This window comes from Ptychodera flava, chromosome 4, assembly GCF_041260155.1.
Source record: "Ptychodera flava strain L36383 chromosome 4, AS_Pfla_20210202, whole genome shotgun sequence".
NCBI lineage: Eukaryota > Metazoa > Hemichordata > Enteropneusta > Ptychoderidae > Ptychodera > Ptychodera flava.
In genome coordinates, this window is record NC_091931.1 from 11644062 (window position 1) to 11665402 (window position 21341).

Genomic DNA, 21341 nt, shown 5'->3' on the forward strand with positions numbered 1-21341 from the left:
TATTTCTAATAGAGATGACGAACATCCACAAAATGATTCTCGGTACTTGAGCGAAATCGATAAACTTGGGGTAGAAATGAATCGTCAATATTTCGAATATTTGTTCACTATTAAATCGGACTCCTTGTTGGACATGACCTTCTGCAGAGAACATGGATTATGTTGACTGTCGAAATTCGTCGAAATTCAAAAGACAGGGGCTTAATAAGCGGCCCAAAACTGCCGATCTCACTTGGTGGGTAATTTGTGACCCAGCGTGACCTGTACTTTATTAATGATGTAATCTGGTCGATGATTGGCTGAATGCCGGAATACATTATCATAATGAGTCTCCAATTTTGGAGCTGACCCGGACTGTTGAGCGTGGCGCGAGTATTTTGCACATGCGTTACATATAGCGAATACGCGCAGTTTAGTAACGAGGAAAGAAATGAACAAACAATCCCTCTCGTTAGTTATAAAATCTCGCGAGATCTTCGAGATTTCGATTCGGATTTGTTCGTTATTCCGAGAGTACAGTTTTTTGCCGCGTTTTTAACTATATATGGTGATCGGGTCGAAGTCGGAAGTTCCGAATGTAAATACGAAGATACCCGATGTTCTCTTGTATGGGTAATGGCGGCGGCCATGAGTTCATGTGAGCGTACGAGCGTTTTGAAGTTGGACTTGCTTATCAGGTATTTCTACCTCGCTGTTCGATTTCTGTGAAACCGGAAATTGTGTCATGTACTTTGAAGTGCTATTTTCGTAATATAATCAGTTTTTTATTATCGGAAACAAGTTTTCTCGAGTGCGTCAATGTATGGCGGAGTGGCTGGCGTGTGTCCATAGTCTTCGGGTTTTTTGTGCGGTCGTCGGGTTTTGTTTGTCTATTGTGCTTGGTCCCCATGGTCACGGCGTCAATCGGCACCGGCGGGAATTCCAAATGCAGAGTTCGTAATGTCGTCTGCGAGGGATCTTGATTTTCATCGCCAATTTATTTCAATTCGCTGCCGTATTTGTGGGTCAAAGCTGCTTAGCACAACGTATTCATGCCGTGAGTTTTATCTCGATATACATTTATGATTTTCCGTCGATATTCTCAGTGATCAGAGTGATATTCACCCTGACAAATTTTGTAAGAATTGTAAACACTGTATTGATGCGTACAAACAATGTGTGGCTGACGGTAGGCGCTACAGACCTGGGATCCAAGTGTTTGACTGGCAAAAACATCCTAGGTGTGGAAAGTGTGTTGTCTGTGATGTGGGAAGCAAGGGAGGTAGGAAAAGGAAAGTGAGATAAAACAGAGGAAAACGCTTTGACAGTGAAGATGCAAAGCAAATCAAGACAGGCACTGATAACACATATGTTAGAGGAGAAGAACAAATCAAAGAGCAGATGCAACAAATTGTCAACCAGAAAGCAACAGCAAAACTGAAAGCAACCTGAATTTAAGCAAAACCCGCTTCCCAAATATGGAATCTGAGCTTGACATAGAATGTCCAATTTGTAAGGATATTCTGGATGAATGTGTTCAGCTGGCTTGTAAAGGTCCCCACATATTTTGTAAAGAATGCTTGTCACAGTGGTTGGCAGTTTCAACATCATGCCCTGTCTGTCGCATCCATATCACTCCTGATATGGTACAAGCAGTTCCACTGCTATTTTCCAACATCATTGCAAATCAGTACATCAGGTGTGACTATGCAGCAAGCGGATGTCACAACCAGACCTGTCATTTCCAAGCTGTTCATAATGATCATGATTACTGCCGTGAGGAAGAAAAACAAAGGAAGGAGAAAGGCAAGGAAGATGACAGTATGATTGAAAAGTTGAAAGATATGACATCAAACATCACTGAAATAAGCAAATACCGACAGTTTGAAGATCTTGCTACTGCAATTGTGAGACACAAGATTGACAACAGTAAAGGAAGTAATGTGATAAAATTCAAAACAAAAGGACAGGTAAGTGTACATGCATGTAAAATATTTTCTTTTCTTTTTGAAATCTTAGTCTTGTTTTTCAGTCTCTATTACTGAAATTCAAAGTTCTCATTACATATTTTTAGTAAGTTAAACTATTCATGTACAGACTATGACATTAGAAATTGTCAACAAATCAAATTTGGGGTTCATATGACTTGAAAATGTACTTGATAGACTGATCAGTTTTTAGTGTGAAAATATGATATGCTGTAATGCACCGAGAGCAAAATACTGATGTAGAAAAAATTTAATATCTGCTCCTTGTCTTGCAGCCACTGGTTATGATGAAGGCAACTCAACCCAGAAAATCAAGTGATGAGTGCTCCAAACGCACCTTGGTAAACAGATCAAAATTGGTGACAGATGTGAGAATGGAAGTCAGTGGTGGAGAAGCTGGATCTACACACCAGGCAGCGGTAGATCTCAAAAGGATGGGAGAAGCAGATAGGAAGCAGATGTTGACATCAGTGGGAATTATACCTACCATCCAACCAGGGGCAGGTTTGCTTGTGAAAGCAGACCTTGGTATTACATGGTCGAAACTCCGTAAATTAAGAAGGTAGAATAAAATCTGTCTGAACTCATGCTCTATCAAATTTAATAATCAATAGATCTGCCATAATTTAGTCCCAAAATATTAAAGGTCAATAAAAACTATTTACATTTCACAAACATGTTGGTGTGCAGTTCAGACAGATTATATTCAGTAAAGATTCTGATACTGTTTTTTCTGTTTTTTTCAGATGCAGTATGAAATATTGTTTTAGTATTCTTGTACACTGTTGTGTTTTACTTTTTCAGATGGTTCAGGCAGTGGAACATCAAAATAGATGGTGAGAGAAGGGATAGAGCGACAGCACGTACACTGCAGTTTCCCCTCAAAGCTGTGAATCTGCCCTTTGTTTTCACTTCAAAAGGGACAGATGGGAGTAGACTACAGGAACTCAGAATGGCTCCCTGTGTTGCAGTGTCAAGTCTTCTTGACACTGTGATATCAAGGCTGGAAGATTTTCAGAGGTACAAATAATCATTCTTTGTGTGGTTAATGTGACAACTTAATTTTAATTTTCCTTTGATAGGTATATCTGGAGCAGGGAAATATGCTACTTTGCCACTTATCATATTTGTTATGTTTGGAATTATACTTCATTTTGTTACAGAAATCATCTCAAGCATTATACACTGTGATGTAATACCTGCTATGATTGGAATGCTTATTGTTAATAAATGTTTGATAATTTTCTCACACATTTTCAGTACATGTAAATTGGTGTCCAATGACATCATTTCAGCATCAGAAGTCTGGGTTAAAATTGGAGGAGACCATGGTGGAGGGTTTTATGAAGTCTGTCTTTGAAATCATGAATGTGAGAGAACATAACAGCTGTGATAACACGGTTGTGTGGAATATGTTCATGGCCAAAGATTCAGACAGAAACCTGAGAACTGCCATGGAGCTGAACAAGGGAGATGTCAAGACACTGGACCACTATGAATGGAAGTATGTTAGTCTTTCTTCAAATGGAATATTATTTTTAATTTTCAGATTTCATGACAATATCATGTGTTTAAATACTGATCCTATGTGCTCTTGTTTGTTTAGAGAGAGACAGATATTGGTGTGGATATCAGGAGATTATGAGTATTTACTGAAGATCTATGGCTTGTCTGGTGCCAGTGGTATGTTGGGAAAATGTTGCAGTTTTGTGGAATTTGCATGCATTTTACTTAAAGGGACAAATCTTATTATTGTGCTTTCTGTTATTTGTTTCCTTTGTGCTCAGTCACTAGTTGACACATCTCAACTGAAACCTCTACATGGACATAAAACATGTTGACTTTTATCATTTATTTGTTGGCACATACCAGAAATTGTAATAGTAGAAGTCACACGTTGTTACAGCCATGTGCTTGATGAGAGATTGAGCCTATTTCATTGAGTTGAACAGAACACTATAAATAATATTTCAAAAGAAACAAATATTTCAGAAATGATGTCAAAAATAAGTGACTTTGTCCCTTTAATACCATGTAACAAGGTTAGCTACAAAATTTAGACTAACTAAATTTAACTTTCAGAATACAGTTTTAGTTGCATGTTTTATAGCAACACAATCTCACATTATTTTCATAAATGTGCATGATATATACAGTACATGTACCGGTAGGTAGCTCAACACATTTAATGTAGTTGACTTCAATACTGTATGTATATGTACATTGACTTTGCTATCCTATTTCAGGGGCAGTTTCCAAAATGAGGCCACCTAGTTCATTTAACTGAACATTTTCATATTCTATTGCTAGGTAAATACTTCTGTTTATGGTGTCTGGTGACCAGAGATTTGGCTAATATTGCTCCTACAGAGAGATCTCCAGTGCCCATCAGAACCCTAGATCAGATAAAGAAGGATCTGGCAGATTTCCACAAGTGTGGAAGTGTCATGCACAAAGCAAAGATCTTCCATAATTGTGTGAGAGAACCATTCTTTGACATACCTTTGTCCAGGGTTAGTAAATTATCTTGAGTAAATACACCTAGCTGTTATATTTTTCAATATGTGCACAGCATAATCTAAATGGTACCATAGCTATTACACTCAACAATTAAAGGGACAGTAGCTGTAACTTTTGACAATTTTTGCAGTCCTTTTGTTGTGAGTGCTTATCACAGTATATACTTCATGACTTGTTCTTTTCCTGTGTAACTTTCATGATTGATTATTCTGTTTGACCTCTACAGATGACATTTTCAAAAAAGAGAACAATATTGAAAAGTTTTATTTTTTTAAAAGTAAAGTGCATACATAATATAATAATATAATAATAAATTCTATTTGATTTTTCTTACATGTAGGTTTGTTTGCCAGTATTGCACATCTCTCTCGGCATTTTTCATAGATTTTTTAAACTCCTGCAGCATGCTTGTCATCTACTTGACATTAAGATCTTTACTAGCATGGTGCAGGATGATGACGTTGATGAGCCTGTCTTAAGATCAGAGCATTTTGAAGAGTATGTCAAGCTGGTAGAACAAATGGTAGCCTGTGAAAATGAATCTGTAGCATGCAAAGAAAAGGCCGACAGTCTAAGCCAACATATAGAGAACATCATGTTGCAGTCTGGTGATGATGATGATGATGATGATGATGATGATGATGTCTCACAGCCATCTCTTCAACAATTCAAACAAATGCAGGAAGAAAAAGAACATCTGTATCATCTATCTGAACAAAAGGTTAACATGATTCATATGCTATTTTTTTCATTTGAATTCCAACTGAATTCCCTTTCAGCATCCAGTTGATTTTAATACTGACTTTTGTGTTTGTTTTAGAGCAAAGAAGCTACAGAGTTTAGAGACAAATTGCCAGCACATGCAGGTTTCACTGTAAAGGGGTTAGAGACAGCACTGGCCAGAATAAATGTGCATTTGCAGAGCTACCACTCCCAGGCTTTTGTTGGCAATCATGTTGATAAATGTTGCAAGGTCTGTCAACAAAACGGTTTAATTTCAGCTTATTCTGATCCTTTTTTGGCTTATACACATCCCTTGTTCTGTTGATCCTAGTTGGGCTTATACACAGCCCTTGTTCTGTTGATCCTAGTTGGGCTTATACACAGCCCTTGTTCTGTTGATCCTAGTTGGGCTTATACATGTCAGCCCTTGTTCTGTTGATCCTTGTTGTGGCTTATTCACAGGCTTTGTTCTGTTGGGGCTTATACACAGCCCTTGATCTGTTGATCCTTGTTGTGGCTTATTCACAGCCTTTGTTCTGTTGGGGCTTATACACAGCCCTTGATCTGTTGATCCTTGTTGGGCTTATTCACAGCCTTTGTTCTGTTTGGGCTTACACACAGCCCTTGATCTGTTGATCCTTGTTGGGCTTATTCACAGCCTTTGTTCTTTTGGGGCTTATATACAGCCCTTGTTCTGTTGATCCTAATTTAGGATTCATTATTGACATTTATTCATTTTGTTTACTCACATACACATACTATGCATGTTTATTGCAGCCTCATAACTGTTGATACTAATCTGTGTATTTTTGATTTCATTTTGTTTTCAGTTTCATCAGGCTTTATTTTGTTATATTTTATTCTATATGTTATAGTGTTCTTTTACTTTAGATTTACAGAGACAGATAAATTCTCCAAAGTTAAAATAGTAAGTACCTGAAATTTACTTATTGTCCATCTATTTTTACAGCCAGCAAATGTCACCCTTTTGTGTAACACTGTCATACAGATTACTGAAAATGTATGTGACTCTGGAATTGTACTTGGTGAAGCAAGGCAAATAGCTGCCAAGTTTCAACCATTGTTCACACATTTCAGTACCTGTCACAACATTTACTCACTGAGCAGAGAGCTCACAACTGCAGAAATAGAACTGTTAGGTATGTATGTATGTATGTATGTATGTATGTGTGTGTGTGTGTATGTATGTAATATGTATGTATAGGGATTGTGTTAAAGATTTTATTCAAACATGAAATTATTTACTTTGTCATGAAACACTTCACTACACCAGCTGCAGTGGCAAAATTGTGGTCAGTTTGACTTTCTACACTTTAAAGCATAATATTGCATGAAAAGACAAGGAAATTTGATATGAGGAAAAGTGTGATTATCATGTTTTAAAAATGTTTGCATTGTAAATAATTCAAATTAATATATATATTTTATATTTTTTCTTCTTCTACAGATTCCTCTATAGGCAAGCTGATGGAGCACTTCAGGAAATTCTTCCCATCTCTTAATGTATTTCCAAAATTGCACCTTCTGGAATGCCATGTGATGGAGAGAGTGAGGGAATTCAAAAGGGGATTGGGATTCTTTTCAGAGCAGGGGGTGGAATCTATTCACCATCAGTTTAATGATGCATATGAAAGGTACAAATGTATTCCTGGACCAGATGTGAAAAAGCTGGAACAGATGATCAAAGATCACCACGTCAAAATAAATCCAAAACATGTAAAACCAGAAATTAAAAAAAGGAAATAATCTATGATATGTAAAACAAAGACATGTAATTTGCAGTAAAATAAACATATGCATATTGTGTAAGGAAAAACAATATATGCATGTTTGTTCAGAATGAAATTAAAATATGGTTGCATTTTAATTGTGAGGCATGCATCAGTATGTGAGTTGTGAGGATGTTTGTTAGTTTGTTTGTGTTTTATAGGCATGACATAAAATAGTTTTGCAGACAGCTCACACAAGCAAGAGTTTTTTTAACAATTGTCTGACAATGTGTGTGAATACCACATAATGTATTTATCATCTCCCCTAAAACCCTACCCCTGTATGTAGGTGGTGTTATGAAAAAATAAGTGGAAAGATAATTATCATGATGAATTCCCTTGAAAATGAAATTAAAACAAATAAAAAAAATACATTTATATTTTAATTAAACTGATATTTAATACTGGTACAATATATAACTTAAATTATAACAGAAGTCCCTTATAAAATGTGATTAAGTGAAATTTTGATGGTAAGTAAAGCAACAGAAGTACTGTGGTAACAGTTTTTTGCCCATACAAAAGAATCGCCAAATGGCCGTAGAGGGCGCTGGCGGCCATCTTGTTTTCTAACTAAATTCCATTGTGTAACGCATGTGTTTGACCCGATTTTGGCGGCCTCATAACTTTCACGCAGGGATGAGGTTATGTATTAAAACACAAAAAAACACCCATTTTGTGGACTCCCGCCTATGTTTTACATCCACCGTCATTTTAAACTAAAAATAAATCTTCTTCAAATTGTGAAAACCTGTGTCGACATCGTAATATTTAAATTGTTTGCTGTAAAAGTGCTCCATAAATCCTCCTTTACAGTGGAATGGCCCAATAGCGGAATAATATCAAGAAGTGATACGGTTGTCATCACTCCTTAGCAACCAACTTTTTATAAGTACAGCCTGGAGGAAGCAAGGTCGATTTCAAGTTGATTTCGTTGCTAATTTCGGAGCGTCTGTAGGAAAAAAGTCATAACCAAAGCATGCATGTATGATAAAGGGGTTATTACACGAAGTTAGGGCGATACCGCGTCGTATTCTCGTGATGTGTCCGTATTTTGACTCGTTGCTGCGCAACTCGTCAAAATACGGACACATCACTCGAATACGACGCGGTATCGCCCAAACTTCGTGTAATAACCCCTAAATATTCTATGCAATAGTACGCGGCGGCCGGTACGTATCACTACACTCGCAACTGTGGTGCGTTGAACTGTGATCTGTGAAGTTTGCAAACATTACACCCTCTTATGAATGACATTTAGATCGCTTTCGCATATAACTTTAGTGAGACTTCAGAAAAAGAAACCCTATTATGGAGCATATATTCTAATTGGGTGCATACTGTACTGGCCGAGTTCGCCCACTGGCCGACTTCTCCAACTGGCCGAGTTCGTAACTGGCTGACTTCTCCAACTGGCCGAGTTCGTAACTGGCCGACTTCTCTTGTATTCATATTTATAATAAACAAAAAATGACTTAATAGGAAGAGATCAGTTAAAATACGGAAGTCAGACACACTAAGTGAACACCGTTGCAATACTGATCTGCCTTGTTAAATTCCAGCATACTCATTTACGGGACCCTTCACGTCGTACCCTCTTGCGTCCCGGCCACTCCGTTTGGAAACCATGGTCCCTCCAAGTCACGACATCGTACCCTGTATCGTCAGAACCGTTAGTCCATCCGGCTCGATTTTTGTACGGTTGGGGAATAAAACAGTACCCGTACTGCGTCTCCATTAAGTTTTATGTAAGTTGTAGTCGCGAAAGTTTTACAATGGCAGATGCAGAACCATCGCAAGTGTGTTCGTTGTTGTGGCATGATATGACGTACAATACATGACTGCATAGCCAGTTGCTCACGGACGTACGCGAAAACGAATGGACCGTATGAGAAATATTTAATGACTGATCCAACCATATTACGTCTGAAAATGTGAGTACCTTTCAATAGAATGCAGGTTCCGATCATATGGAATATTTAGCGGTGAACATGTGTTAATTATTTCACGTTTTGAAAATAAAAATAAACGATGTTTAAATTGATCTGTGCTGATTTTATTTAGAGGCTGCTCGCAGATGTTTGCAGTGACTTCCCTCTTGTCAATTCATTGGTTTATACTGAAAATCCCTGGTCTCCTTTTTTTAATGGAGATGAATTAAACCAATTCTAACCATATTCAAGGGATAGTCTGTAACTTCATAATTTTGGCAGAAATTTTGTTCTTATATTGACTACAGTTTTTTCTCTCTTTTCAAAATCATGTTAGCCAGTATTGCTTATGTTATTCTATTTTCTAAAGCATGTTCAAATGTCCAGTCTTCAGAACCTGTATTATGTACAGTCAGCATTGTTATATTGTTTGTAATCACATTTTAGTCTGGACTAAACTTCAATTGAAAACAATAACAGTGAACTTTTATAATAACATGCACCCAAAGTGTATGTTGGTTGTATTGATGATATGAACGAGATAATTCAACTTAAATTTGTGAATAATAAAGTAAGTGAAGTTAATACACAACACAAAATGAACAAAATAAATAACTTACAGCTATATACCAGCTGTCACTTTAAAACTGCAAACCACTGCTTACAGCTATATACCAGCTGTCACTTTAAAACTGCAAACCACTGCTTCTGTATCCACTAAATATTAAAGTCTGAGAACAATTTAACTGGTAACCGGTGCATGTGACCCATGTAGTATTTCTATAGTGCAAACATGAGTAATTTCACCTGAAAAACTTAACCCAAGTAAAAACAACGCTACACATGGGTGCCGCCTAATTTATTTAAATTAAATAGACAATAGGGAATGAGATTGACATGAGAATTGACAAGAAGTCAGTCCTTGCAGTTTATTAATGCATGTCTAAATTTTTACTACCACATATGTAAGGTACCATTCAATAAATTGACAATCTTCCCTTCTGTCATGAATTCAGTAGGACTGGTAATGAATGGTTACTTCACATGGCTGAGTCTGATTTCACATGCATAACTAGTGATGAATGTTCAAATTTTAACATGTCATATTTCCAATACTGGCATGTGGCGGGTTGGACTGCTATGGACTGCCTATTTTTCCTCAAATAAACATTCAAACTGTTCCACACAGAAATGTGGACTGGCTAATAGGCAGTTCAGTTTTGTAGGGGTAATTACCTTGGAAAGTCGTCGTGTGAGAGGTGATATGATAGAAGTGTACAAGATCTTGAATATTAATATAGATGACTGCAACATAATAATGGATGGTTGTCTGTCTAAAATTACAAGAGGACATGTAGAGAAACTGCAAAAGAAATTGTGTAGACTGGATATCCGCAATTATACTCCTTCTCCCTTCGCATTGTTGATGAGTGGAACTCATTACCGGACTATGTAGTACTTTCGAAGGATGTAAATAGTTTCAAGAATAACATTGATAGATACTTCCGTACCATCAACAGGATCTGACATGGGATGTTATTATCGCAAGATATTGAATTCCTATTATACTGAACTGAACTGAACTGAATCAAATGATTTAAATTTACCAGAGCCAACATATCTTCCAGGCACAAGTTTGAAGTTGCCATACATGATTGTGGCTGATGATGCCTTTCCAATAAAAGAGTATCTCATGAAACCATACCCTCATAGAAATCTTCCCTTAGAAAGACATGGGTTTAACTACAGGCTATCTAGAGTAAGGAGAGTTATAGAGAATGCTTTTGATATCCTTGCAAGCAGATTTAGTTTTCCTTGCTCCAATAAACCTACCCCCAGAAACTGTGTTGTGATTTGAACAACTATCTAATGTCCCATCCAACTGCAACCCTGTGTACACACCGCCAGGGTCAACAGATATAGTTGATCCTGTCACTCATGGTATACTTGATGGAAGTTGGCGCAATGAAAGTGGCCGTATGATGAGTCTACAAAGGCATCCACCATCAAGGGGAACAGAGGGGGCAAAAAGCATTTAAGAAATACTCTGTGTGAATATTTCAATAACGAAGGTGCTGTAGGGTGGCAATAGTAAACCTCAGAAGTAAATGAATGGCATTGTATTGCCGTATTTCATGTTGCAGGTGAAAAAATAAAACCCGTATTTTTACATGTTGATATGCAAATTAGCAAGAAAGAAAAGCAATATGCAAATTGAAATAATTAGGGTTTGATAGGAACTGGTATGTTCTGTTTGTTAATAATAATAATAATAATAATATTTTATTGCTCGCTTGTAAATATAGTAAAAATTAGATCCAAAAATAAGTTCAAATTTTTCTTCAATATTAAAAGATAAAGTATGACAGTATAATAATAGTAGCTAATAATAGATATAACTAGGTATTTCTTTGTTTATATAAAGTAAAAATATAATCTGCAAGTTGTTCATTAAAAGATAACTCTTGTTTTGTTGGTGAAATAAGGTGATTTTCAGTTGTATCATTTGGGAAATTGATTTTACTGAAAAAGTTCTTCCTTTGGACTTTGTATTTCTGACAGACTAATAAAAAGTGTGTTTCATCTTCAATACTGTTGGTGTTACACTGATTGCAGTATCTTTCAGTAATTAGGGTTTTTTGGAACAGTGTACTGTCTCCCTTTTTCAATCGCTAGATCATGATTGCTAATACAAAGTTTGGTGAGTAATTTTCTGTTAATGTATTTCTGAATATAAACACTCATGACGTTATTTTGTTTATTCTGACGATTTCGACTGATATTGCTGTTTTCAATGTTTTGACAATTCTAGTTAAGTATTAAATCCATTTGAAACTATGTTGTGTTCTAGTTTTGTTGAAAATTAATCTATTGTACTTTAACAATAGATTTTCTTGTGAAATAAAAATCCAAATTTGTAATGTGCGTACTCAACTTGCGTGGTTTAGAACATGCATAACCGCATGCAGATTATGATCTCTATAGAAAATTTACATAAGAATATCGGTATGTAGCTCAGTCATTCATAGACCTCATATACCGGTATACCGTCATGGATGCGGATCACTAGAATTTTATTATTCCATATTCATGGACTTTGCGACACTTTTTTGCTAAATTCAAGGAACAGAGTAATAATTACAGAGTGCCATGGCCTCATTTTGACAGCATTTTGAGGCACATCGGGTTTATTTTTAACAAATAATATGGCATATTCTGTTTTATGTTCCACTTGCTTAGCTCGTGAAAAATGGTGCTACAAGATATGCCGCATAACTCATTAATATAAATCTAGTATTCCTGAAAATGCCGAGTGAGGCCATGGGGTTCTATCATTGTAGATGATCATATTAAAATAAAATTCTTACCTGAAGTGCATCAAATGTTGACCTTGTACTTTTAGGGATGATGAATTTATCACAGAAACTCAGTTTGTCGAGGATCCATTGACGTTTCTCCAACTGTACGGCACTGCACGCGGTATGCTCCAGCTTTTCGGACCTTGGCTATATGTCTAGCATACACTGTCCTTAGGTTTTTTATTTTCTTAAATACGCTGGTTACTTTAATGAAAAACAGACACAAAAATATTTAGACAGGCAAGGAAATTTAACTTTGAGTCTACAAGATATAGTTGATAGGCATTCTCCTTGAAATCTGTTCTCTATTTTAATCAACCAAATTTAATACAACTAAAGTAGCATGGGATGTGACAAAATCCATAAATCTGATATCTTTCGAAAGAGCAAGCCCTGATTTTAAATTTTTTTTGAAATAATACAAATGAAATAATACAATTTGGTTTCGAAGGACCTTTCTCTTGACTAGCTGTGATTGGTTTCAATGAGAGGAAACATTCTACCCCATGCCAAACACCCTCACATTTTCAAATTAAACTTCCTGTCCGCATGATTTGAAATTTCATAATGACCTTTCACCAAATATTAGCATATCAGCACTATTTACCATGCTTTTCAACAAACTGTGGAGCAGTGGACATCACATACCTGACTCATCAAGGCTGACGACAATTTCTTGCATCAAAGTCTCCCTTAACACCTTGTCCTTGTATTGTTTCATTGAAACATCCCATAGTGCCTGTCGTTCTCTGTACTCTAAAACTAACTTGCCTACTTCATCATCTGATCAGGTATCCATTTTGGCAACTGTTTTGTAAGTTAAATAAACATGCGTAATCTTAAATGAGAATATTGGTGTTAACTGTAGTCTTTATTTCATTGCCTGAACCAGACATTATTTGTAACGATACTTTATTCACATAAAGCATTCAATTTGGGTCTAAGATATGTGATTCAATTCGGGTCTAAGATATATGTACTTTCATATTTGGTGATTGGCACAAAATGTGACCTGTTGTTACAGTAACAGAATTTTTGTAGGAAACAATATCTAAAGTGTAAACCAACTTCAAATCATCAAACTAAATGTGGACCACTTTCCTGACTCAAGAAATGACTAACTTTTCGGTGAACAGAAACTCTAGGTGATCACAAAATTTTCAACATTGACCTCTAGTTTTGAAGCTGACCTTGGTCATTGACCTTATCGGTCATGGTGCCAAAATAAAGCCTGTGTACTATTGAGTTACTCTAGGTATTTGAATTTCATCTATTCCATTCTTGAAAGCTAAAATATTCCATTCTTTCATTAAATGACCATCGCTAAAATAACACCATAGTAACCATGACAACAGCCTCTCATTGCCACACCTAGCAGAGAAGTGTGTCAGAACAGAGAATTGGCTCTTAATAGAGATATTTTTGTCAGAACGGAGAAATTTTTGTCAGAAAAGAGAATTATCGTTTTCGTCCACGGTAATTCCAGTATCTGGATTTATAAGCTTTCCGAAAAAGGAGGTCTGCAAAAATCTCTGGGGAAACGGTTTCAATGCCTGGCTCATGGACTATTGACAGGTGGTATGGACTTTGAATCCAGAGCTTTCAAGGCAAATTTGTACGTTAAATTCCTATCCCTCCATTTATCCTCTGAGCTGTCTTGATCGGTTGAGAGACAACAATATAAAACATCATGACTGTCACATAATCCTTATGTAAACAACGCTTAAAAGATACAAATCACAGTATTTGTCAATAAATACATGTATGTTGTCAGAAAAGATAATGGCGTTAGGGGCTCATTTTTTGCAGAAGATTCACTGTTTTGAAGCACCCAATACTTGTGGCACGCCACTTGCGTTTTCCCAATTCAGTTAAATGCAAATCTCAGCCAAAGATAATATCCCAATCTTCACACATCAACAACCAGCAAAACATGTGACAAGCAGCAGCAGCCATCTTCCCATGGCATGATGCACCTGTTGGCACTGTAAAATATTTATCACTATGTGATATATATATATATATATATATATATATATATATATATATATATATATATATATATATATATATATATATATATATGTATTTATATAACATCAAACACTCAATGTCAAAAACAATTTCATGGGGCTGCAAACCATGCAATACTGCAAGATGTGCCTGTTGTTAATAGAAAACACCAAACACTTCAAATCCACAACAACAAGAAGAGTTTACATGATAAAACATGCACACGTACGCAGTGAGCTGCAAATCTCAATGTAATCTACGCTCTTACTTGCAAAACTTGTGGTATTCAATACATTGGTAAACTACGCAACCATTTCATAAACGCCTCAGTGGACATCGCTCAAATATTAAAGCAAACAAATCGGACAGATCTCCCTACGTTGATCCTCACTTTAGAATACCTGGCCACACTTTGAACGACAATGTTCTAATTGCCACAGTACTAAGTTGTCACATACCAAACACTAATGTTCAAATGACTAAAGAATAAGAGAGTCTCTGGATCTATAGAGTAGGAACAATCAATCCAAAGGGACTTAATGAATATGAACCCACAGCAATTTCAGATTTAGCAACTTTCTGCCTACCGCAAGTAATTCTCACCCTCTGTTGTAATATTGTCGTACTTTGTGTATGTATAAAGTTCTCGCCCTTCATGTATGAGTGTGCACGAGAATTTATTTCATTCAGTACTAACTGCAGTTTCATTTGTATTCTGCTGTTGAATAGCTTGATAAAGGTACGCTATAGTCACACCGAAACGTTGCTATTCTATTTGCTACTTAGGATAGGAGGAAAGATGGGCTTTTACAACCCAGTTCTATAATAAGTCATCAGATTGTGTGTGTGTGTGTGTGTGTGTGTGTGTGTGTATGTATATATATATATATATATATATATATATATATAATATATGTATGTATGTATGTATATATAGAGTAGTGTATATATATATATATATATATATATATATATATATATATATATAACAAGTATATAACTGCGTTTCCAGGCTTACTAATGCTTATTTCGTTTCATTTTGTGAAATAGAATTACGTTTCGTTTCGTTTCATTTCATCTCGAAGCGTCGCCATGAGAACAGATACCTCCTGTCCAACTACCATGCCCCTCCTCAAGAAATAGAACCATCCAGCACACAATGTGGAAACACGCATAACGGAGTCAGGAACACGCAGAACCATGCACGGAACAACAGAAGCAAAGCAATTGAAACATTCGAAGGTAAGATAAGTTGAGCCATTCGTCTGATGATTGCTACAGAGAACACATGTAGCGTGAAACTCCTAACTCCTAAGTCTAAGTAACGCCTAAGTCTTGTTTACTACTTGTTATCAATTTTTACCGTATATATATATATATATATATATATATATATATATATATATATATATATATATATATATATATATATATATATATATATATATATATATATATATATATATATATATATTATGGCCCAAACATGGGACTACGTGCCCAAGGGTAGGTGACCATTGCCCGACGTCAGGAGGGCAAATGGTCTCCTGCCCGGAGGGTACAATAGTCCCTTGTTTGGGCTATGTTTTTATTACATGCCTCTCCTACTCAGTTTGCACCAAAAATATTTACGTTTATTGGCAAATTATAGACAAATGCTTTATTTTCTTTTTAGACGAAAAAGTTAAAAATAGAACTATTTTCATCATCAAATTGCGTATTGATGTATTTAAAGTACTGTTGTGCAGTTTATCAATATTTTTATGCAAAATTTTCCAAACCTGATTTTCTGTGCAAAACATGAAATTTCAAGACTAAATTTACATCCAAAAGTTTTGAAGTTGAAAATAGTTTCGGTTCACTTTCAGTCAAGTGACTATGCGGCCCGCGACGTCATCGGCGAGTTACCATTGAATCCTATGAAGCGCGTGACATTCAATATACGAGGCATGTAATATATTTTGAGGGCCCTGGGGAAGATATTAGAGGGCCCTGAGGAAGATAAGCATCTTTACTGAAGCTTACCAGGCTACCCTCGTTAAACAAGGTTAAATAAATAAATAAATAAATATATATATATATATATATATATATATATATATATAATATATATATATATATATATATATATATATATATATTAATTTTTTTCTTTGGTAAGTGTTAATTTTATATTATCAGGACATGCGTTATACATGTTGTCAATTTATATTTTATGAGCAAGTCATTTGTTATGCAAATCATGTATAGATTGTGCTAATCCATGCTATACCTGCCAGTATTCCTTTGGGAACATTGATAGGAACAGTATATATCTCGTCTGATTGGCATCTTTCTTGAAGCCTATGTGACAGCACATCCTCCCATCCTCAGTGCTTGCAGTGACATTCCCTGTTTAACTCTACGATACTTGCCAATGCTTTATGAGCCACCCAGCCCCACTCGCAATGCTCATGTAACAAGGGTTCCATAACAACAATGTATAATAAATAAACTATACCATTGTACAATCATGGAGCCAAAAATCTCCATGATGCAATTCACACATTTGGCACTTCTATTACTTCACCTTTTGGACATCCATCTAAATAAATATTTACTGACGAGATACATCAAATGGGAGTACAGTGTCACTATTCTTTAAATTACTTTTTATGAGGAAAGGCTACATTGCCTTTCACTTGAAGCGTCATCACCATCATACATACAGTCACTGTAGTGCTTTTGGAAATGTCATGTATCCTTGCTAAATGTCCAGGACTGGAAAACAAAAAGCTTATGATCTTTTCCTCACGTGGCCTTTGATTATTATTTTTTTTTAGTGAATGAAAGACACCAGTTGAATTCAAAATGGACTAAGAATTATTTATTTTAAAATAATTATGCACAGATTGAGGCATTGAATAGCGTAATACAGCACTTACAAAGAGACACATATCAGCAGAAAGTTTATAAGAATAGATTTTTTGCCAAATATTGTGGTTGGCAAGAATTCTGCTTTACCTCTGTGACGTACGTTCTGAAAATCACTTAGGCCCTATAGGCCTAAACCTACAAATTGAATGCGCGACGATTTCGGTCTGAATTGGATTACATTATTGGTCATTACATTTCCATTAAAAAAAACGAACAAGCATACAAAAATCATATTTCTATGGTTAGCCGATTATCGTAATTGGAAAGAGGTAGACAACAACTAATTTTGGGAATTTTCACCTTATTCTCTTGCATGTGAAGGTTTTCCTAAAGCATGGACATTTCCTTTCTTAAGGTTATTGACAATGTATAGGTTTTTTCGGATGAAAAATATACCCATCCCATTGTTAGGTATTTTTGACCCGTTTGGGCGGCACATTCCCATACACCTTTGGAGTGCCCTTCCCCCCCCCCCCCTCGACTGGGCCGGGAACGATACACTGAAGGAAATCCTCAACACTAAAGTTTCCCTCAGACTCTCGGTACCCCAGAAGTCAAATGGTTTAGTCCCACTGCAACTGACGAGGGATGCGCTTCCTGTTCGTTGTCTGGGGTAAAACAAACGACCTGGCCACTTGCTACCGAATATAACGAGCAGTGAAATCACCGGTATAAGCAGGTTAGCCGATATTGGAAGTGGATTGATTCAAAGGTAATTTCTGCGAAAGCCGAGCTGGATCCACCTTTCAATTTCATGGACTGGTGTACGTGTTCTGTCGGTTTTGTGTGTGATGGACCACAGGTTATCGTAATATTGCTAGGATAGTCGTTCGAGGCGGGCGGCCGCAGGTCGCCGTTTACTTGGAAAAAATAGAATTTTTTTTTTCCAAGTAAACGGCGACCTGCGGCCGCCCGCCTTGAACGACTATCCAAGCAACATTACGAAAACCTGTGTGATGGACCACGGAGCACACATTTCCATGATGAGTTACACCCGTGGCCACTTTAGTGTTGATCAAGCCTGTCTGGTACAAGCAGAAATTCTGTCTGCAGAAGGGTGATAAAACGGTTACTTTACCCTGTATCAGTGGTGATAATGATCCTACTATCGGTACCCCATGGACACGCCGATTAGCCTGAAATTACGGAGTGATTATAAAATACACTTTATACAAATGATGTTGACCACAGCATTTGCCCTATCAGTACTCAGTATCTGCTAAAATTCATGTGTTTCAAATGTAGACAGTGTTAGAAAACATCACACATTTTGTGCCGATTTCAATATTGCAGTGAATTAATTAATACCAACGATACTACAGCGTGTATCGCAAGTGTCGTGTTCAGACTCTGTTCAGACGCGGGAATTGAGAAAATGCCAATTTGAAAATGTTAGCGATTAAATTACAGACATCGCCCGTCTTGACTGCAAAACTTTCGAAATAAACATTCACTTGCACTAAGCCATGTTTCTTTCCTACAAACCGTGAAAAAAACGCACTCCAACTGCTCTTGGTACGAGAGAAAAGGTAAGAGTAAAGTACAGTCGGGGTAGCATTTTACATGTACATGTATTCACATGTGTGTAACCATATGAACGACACTTTTCTCATCCCGGTTGAAGGGAACTTGTCCTGATACATGTACATCTCTTCCAAACTTTTCTGGCTCCCTCCACGCTTATCTTAAAACGCTTGCTTGTTTCTTTGTAAGCTCCTCGTGGTACCTCGCTAGGTGCCGGATTGCCACCACAATCTCTTATATTTTGAACAATCAAGCTTGCTAGTCCTCACTGAAGGATTTGCCCCTATGATATTCGCGACCGTTGTTATTGATGTTTATTGTCGGAGTGCAGACTTTAAAACAGCGTGTCTACAGTGCAGTGTTGTGATCGATTTGAATTGGGCAGGCGAGACATTTTAGTAGAACGTTATCTCAATCCTAACAGTGGGGTGCTGATAGTGAACCTTACATTTATTACACCGATCACCACTTTGTTTCGTTTATACAAACAGAATTTCTGCTTGCACCAGACAGGCTTAATCAACACTAAAGTGGCCACGGGTGTAACATCGTACCGACGTATCGGTACATAAGCTCACAGGTACGCGACTGGGCGCGCCGCCCACACGACATCCCGCACGTCGCTTCGCCGATATCGGTACTGATACACTTTTCCCTGCTTACTGTGAATCAGTACCGATCGCGATTTCGGGTTGAATGTGATTGTATGGTAGGGTGACCGGACGAGAGGCCCTCCTATTCCTTAACAATGGGCTGACACGAACACTCTGAGAGTGAATGCTCGAAATCAAAGGCTTAAATTGCGGCTCAGTTACTGATAAGTTGTACAAATTCACCTTAATTATGCAACAGTTGTGCACATTTATGTCTGTGAACAAGGTAATGGCGACAAAATCTTGAAGGTTACGAACACACTTTAAAACGTCAGAGGGGAGGCCATCTTTGAAGTCATCTACTCGCACGTGAACGGCCGCTATGAGAGATCGCGTGAACGGAAATAGTTGCATTTCACAGTGAATGTTGAGAAGAGTAGGAACTCAAGATGAGTGCAAAAATTTCCCAAAAACGTCTTTTTTCTTCCGAGAAACTGCTGACGAAATTTTTACTTTGAAACGTCTATGACTTTTGGCATCGTTTTCTAAGAAGGGAATGAATGGATGCGGGCAAATTGTATAGATATTTTTCTCCTTGTTCTGTGCTGTAAAAAGGCTCAGCAATGCAGCGCAAATTAGCGCTCACGATTTTACCAAAGCAGGAAGTAAGGTTCGCAATAGTGCCCCACTTGAAGTTGAACAACGTGCTTTTTGACCGCGCACCTGTCTCTGACCAGAAACAATGGCTTGTATACATGATACTGTAAACACAAAGGTCAACGTGAGGACAATCTTCTACTTTCTTTCACTGGACTTATTAACCTTCAAAATGTTCTCACAGAAATAATTTGTAAACTATAAATGCACCTTTCACTCACCGGACTCATTATTTTACAGTTAGTCATCTTTTAGCCATTTTAACCGTATTGGATTCAATTTTTGGTCATACTGTCTCATTATTCCTCATTACAATATTCTAGGGAAAGAATTTGGAAACTGAGATTTTCCAGAGGCTGCCAAATTGTGATTATGCTAATTAGCCAACTTATTTTTCCAGATTTGGACTTTATACCAACACTTTCAACAGGTGCCATCAAGATTTTGGCAAAAGATTTCAGTTTTAAAAATCGTCCGGTCACCCTGTGTATGGTATACCATGTTACTCACAAACACTTGTGCATGAAATTTATTGTGCAGAATTGAGATACCATATGGCAAGTCAGTCAAGGAGCAATTTGAAGGCAACATTTCGTTAGGCAAGGAACTAAGAGTTAACTGTACGTCTCGTTTATATGTTAGGGCCGTCGTGCCGTAATTTACGGGGCTCAAAATGTTGAGTGGTATATGGTCATTGTATTGATATCATTTGGGTCTGGAAGATTGACTGGGAACATTTTTTCTCCCTGCATCACTTGGAATACTTTCATTTTTTCAAAATGACTGAAAGTAATTTTCAGTACATTATTTTCTTTTTGCTTCATGTCTGCTTGTAATTGTTTATTTCTGCCATCTGTGATTGCAAGTATTTGATTCAAGACAACCTCTATAAAATCTTTTTAACCAAAATCTTCCTGACTCTCAGGATATTAAATGGTCCATCTATGCATGCATCCCTAAAACACCTGGGGCGCGTTCAATTTGCATGACCGTGATTATGATATATGTGAAATCATTTCAAAATCAAGGTTGTAAACAAAACTGGCTATCACAATCATGATTTTAGTTTACATGGCTGCAACCCTCAGTGTTGACGCAATTCTGCAGAGCGCTGCAGTGTACGTAGCAACGCCTATACCTACAGTGCTCCTATTGTCAAAGTTTATCGGAAAGGGTTTCCATCAAATCTATTATGTGGAATAGTTTATTGTATCTACTGCATGCACTCCTATACAGGTGCCGCCAACTAAACTGTTCATGCAAAAAGGTGTTTGTGCACATTTTTTCAGCAGGAGGGCAAATTTCAAAACTATAGTCAGCTGGTGGGGAGAAAAAAAACGATATTTAC

General features: G+C 36.9%; 1 protein-coding gene across 2 annotated transcripts; it reads left to right on the plus strand.

Moving 5' to 3' along the window:
• Window positions 1–233: 233 nt before the first annotated feature.
• On the plus strand, window positions 234–7450 carry LOC139130897 (uncharacterized). Of its 2 annotated transcripts, XR_011552010.1 has the most exons (4): window positions 234–1949; window positions 2243–2529; window positions 2772–6138; window positions 6679–7448. XR_011552010.1 is itself a non-coding variant. In XM_070696704.1 (3 exons), exons 1-3 carry the CDS (start codon window positions 1458–1460, stop codon window positions 2995–2997), a joined length of 1005 nt encoding a protein of 334 aa, XP_070552805.1. In that variant the 5' UTR covers window positions 234–1457; the 3' UTR covers window positions 2998–7450. The 2 variants fall into 2 exon arrangements, 1 of the variants encoding a protein (XP_070552805.1); XM_070696704.1 differs by having other exon boundaries at window positions 2772–7450.
• The last annotated feature ends 13891 nt before the right edge of the window (window positions 7451–21341 follow it).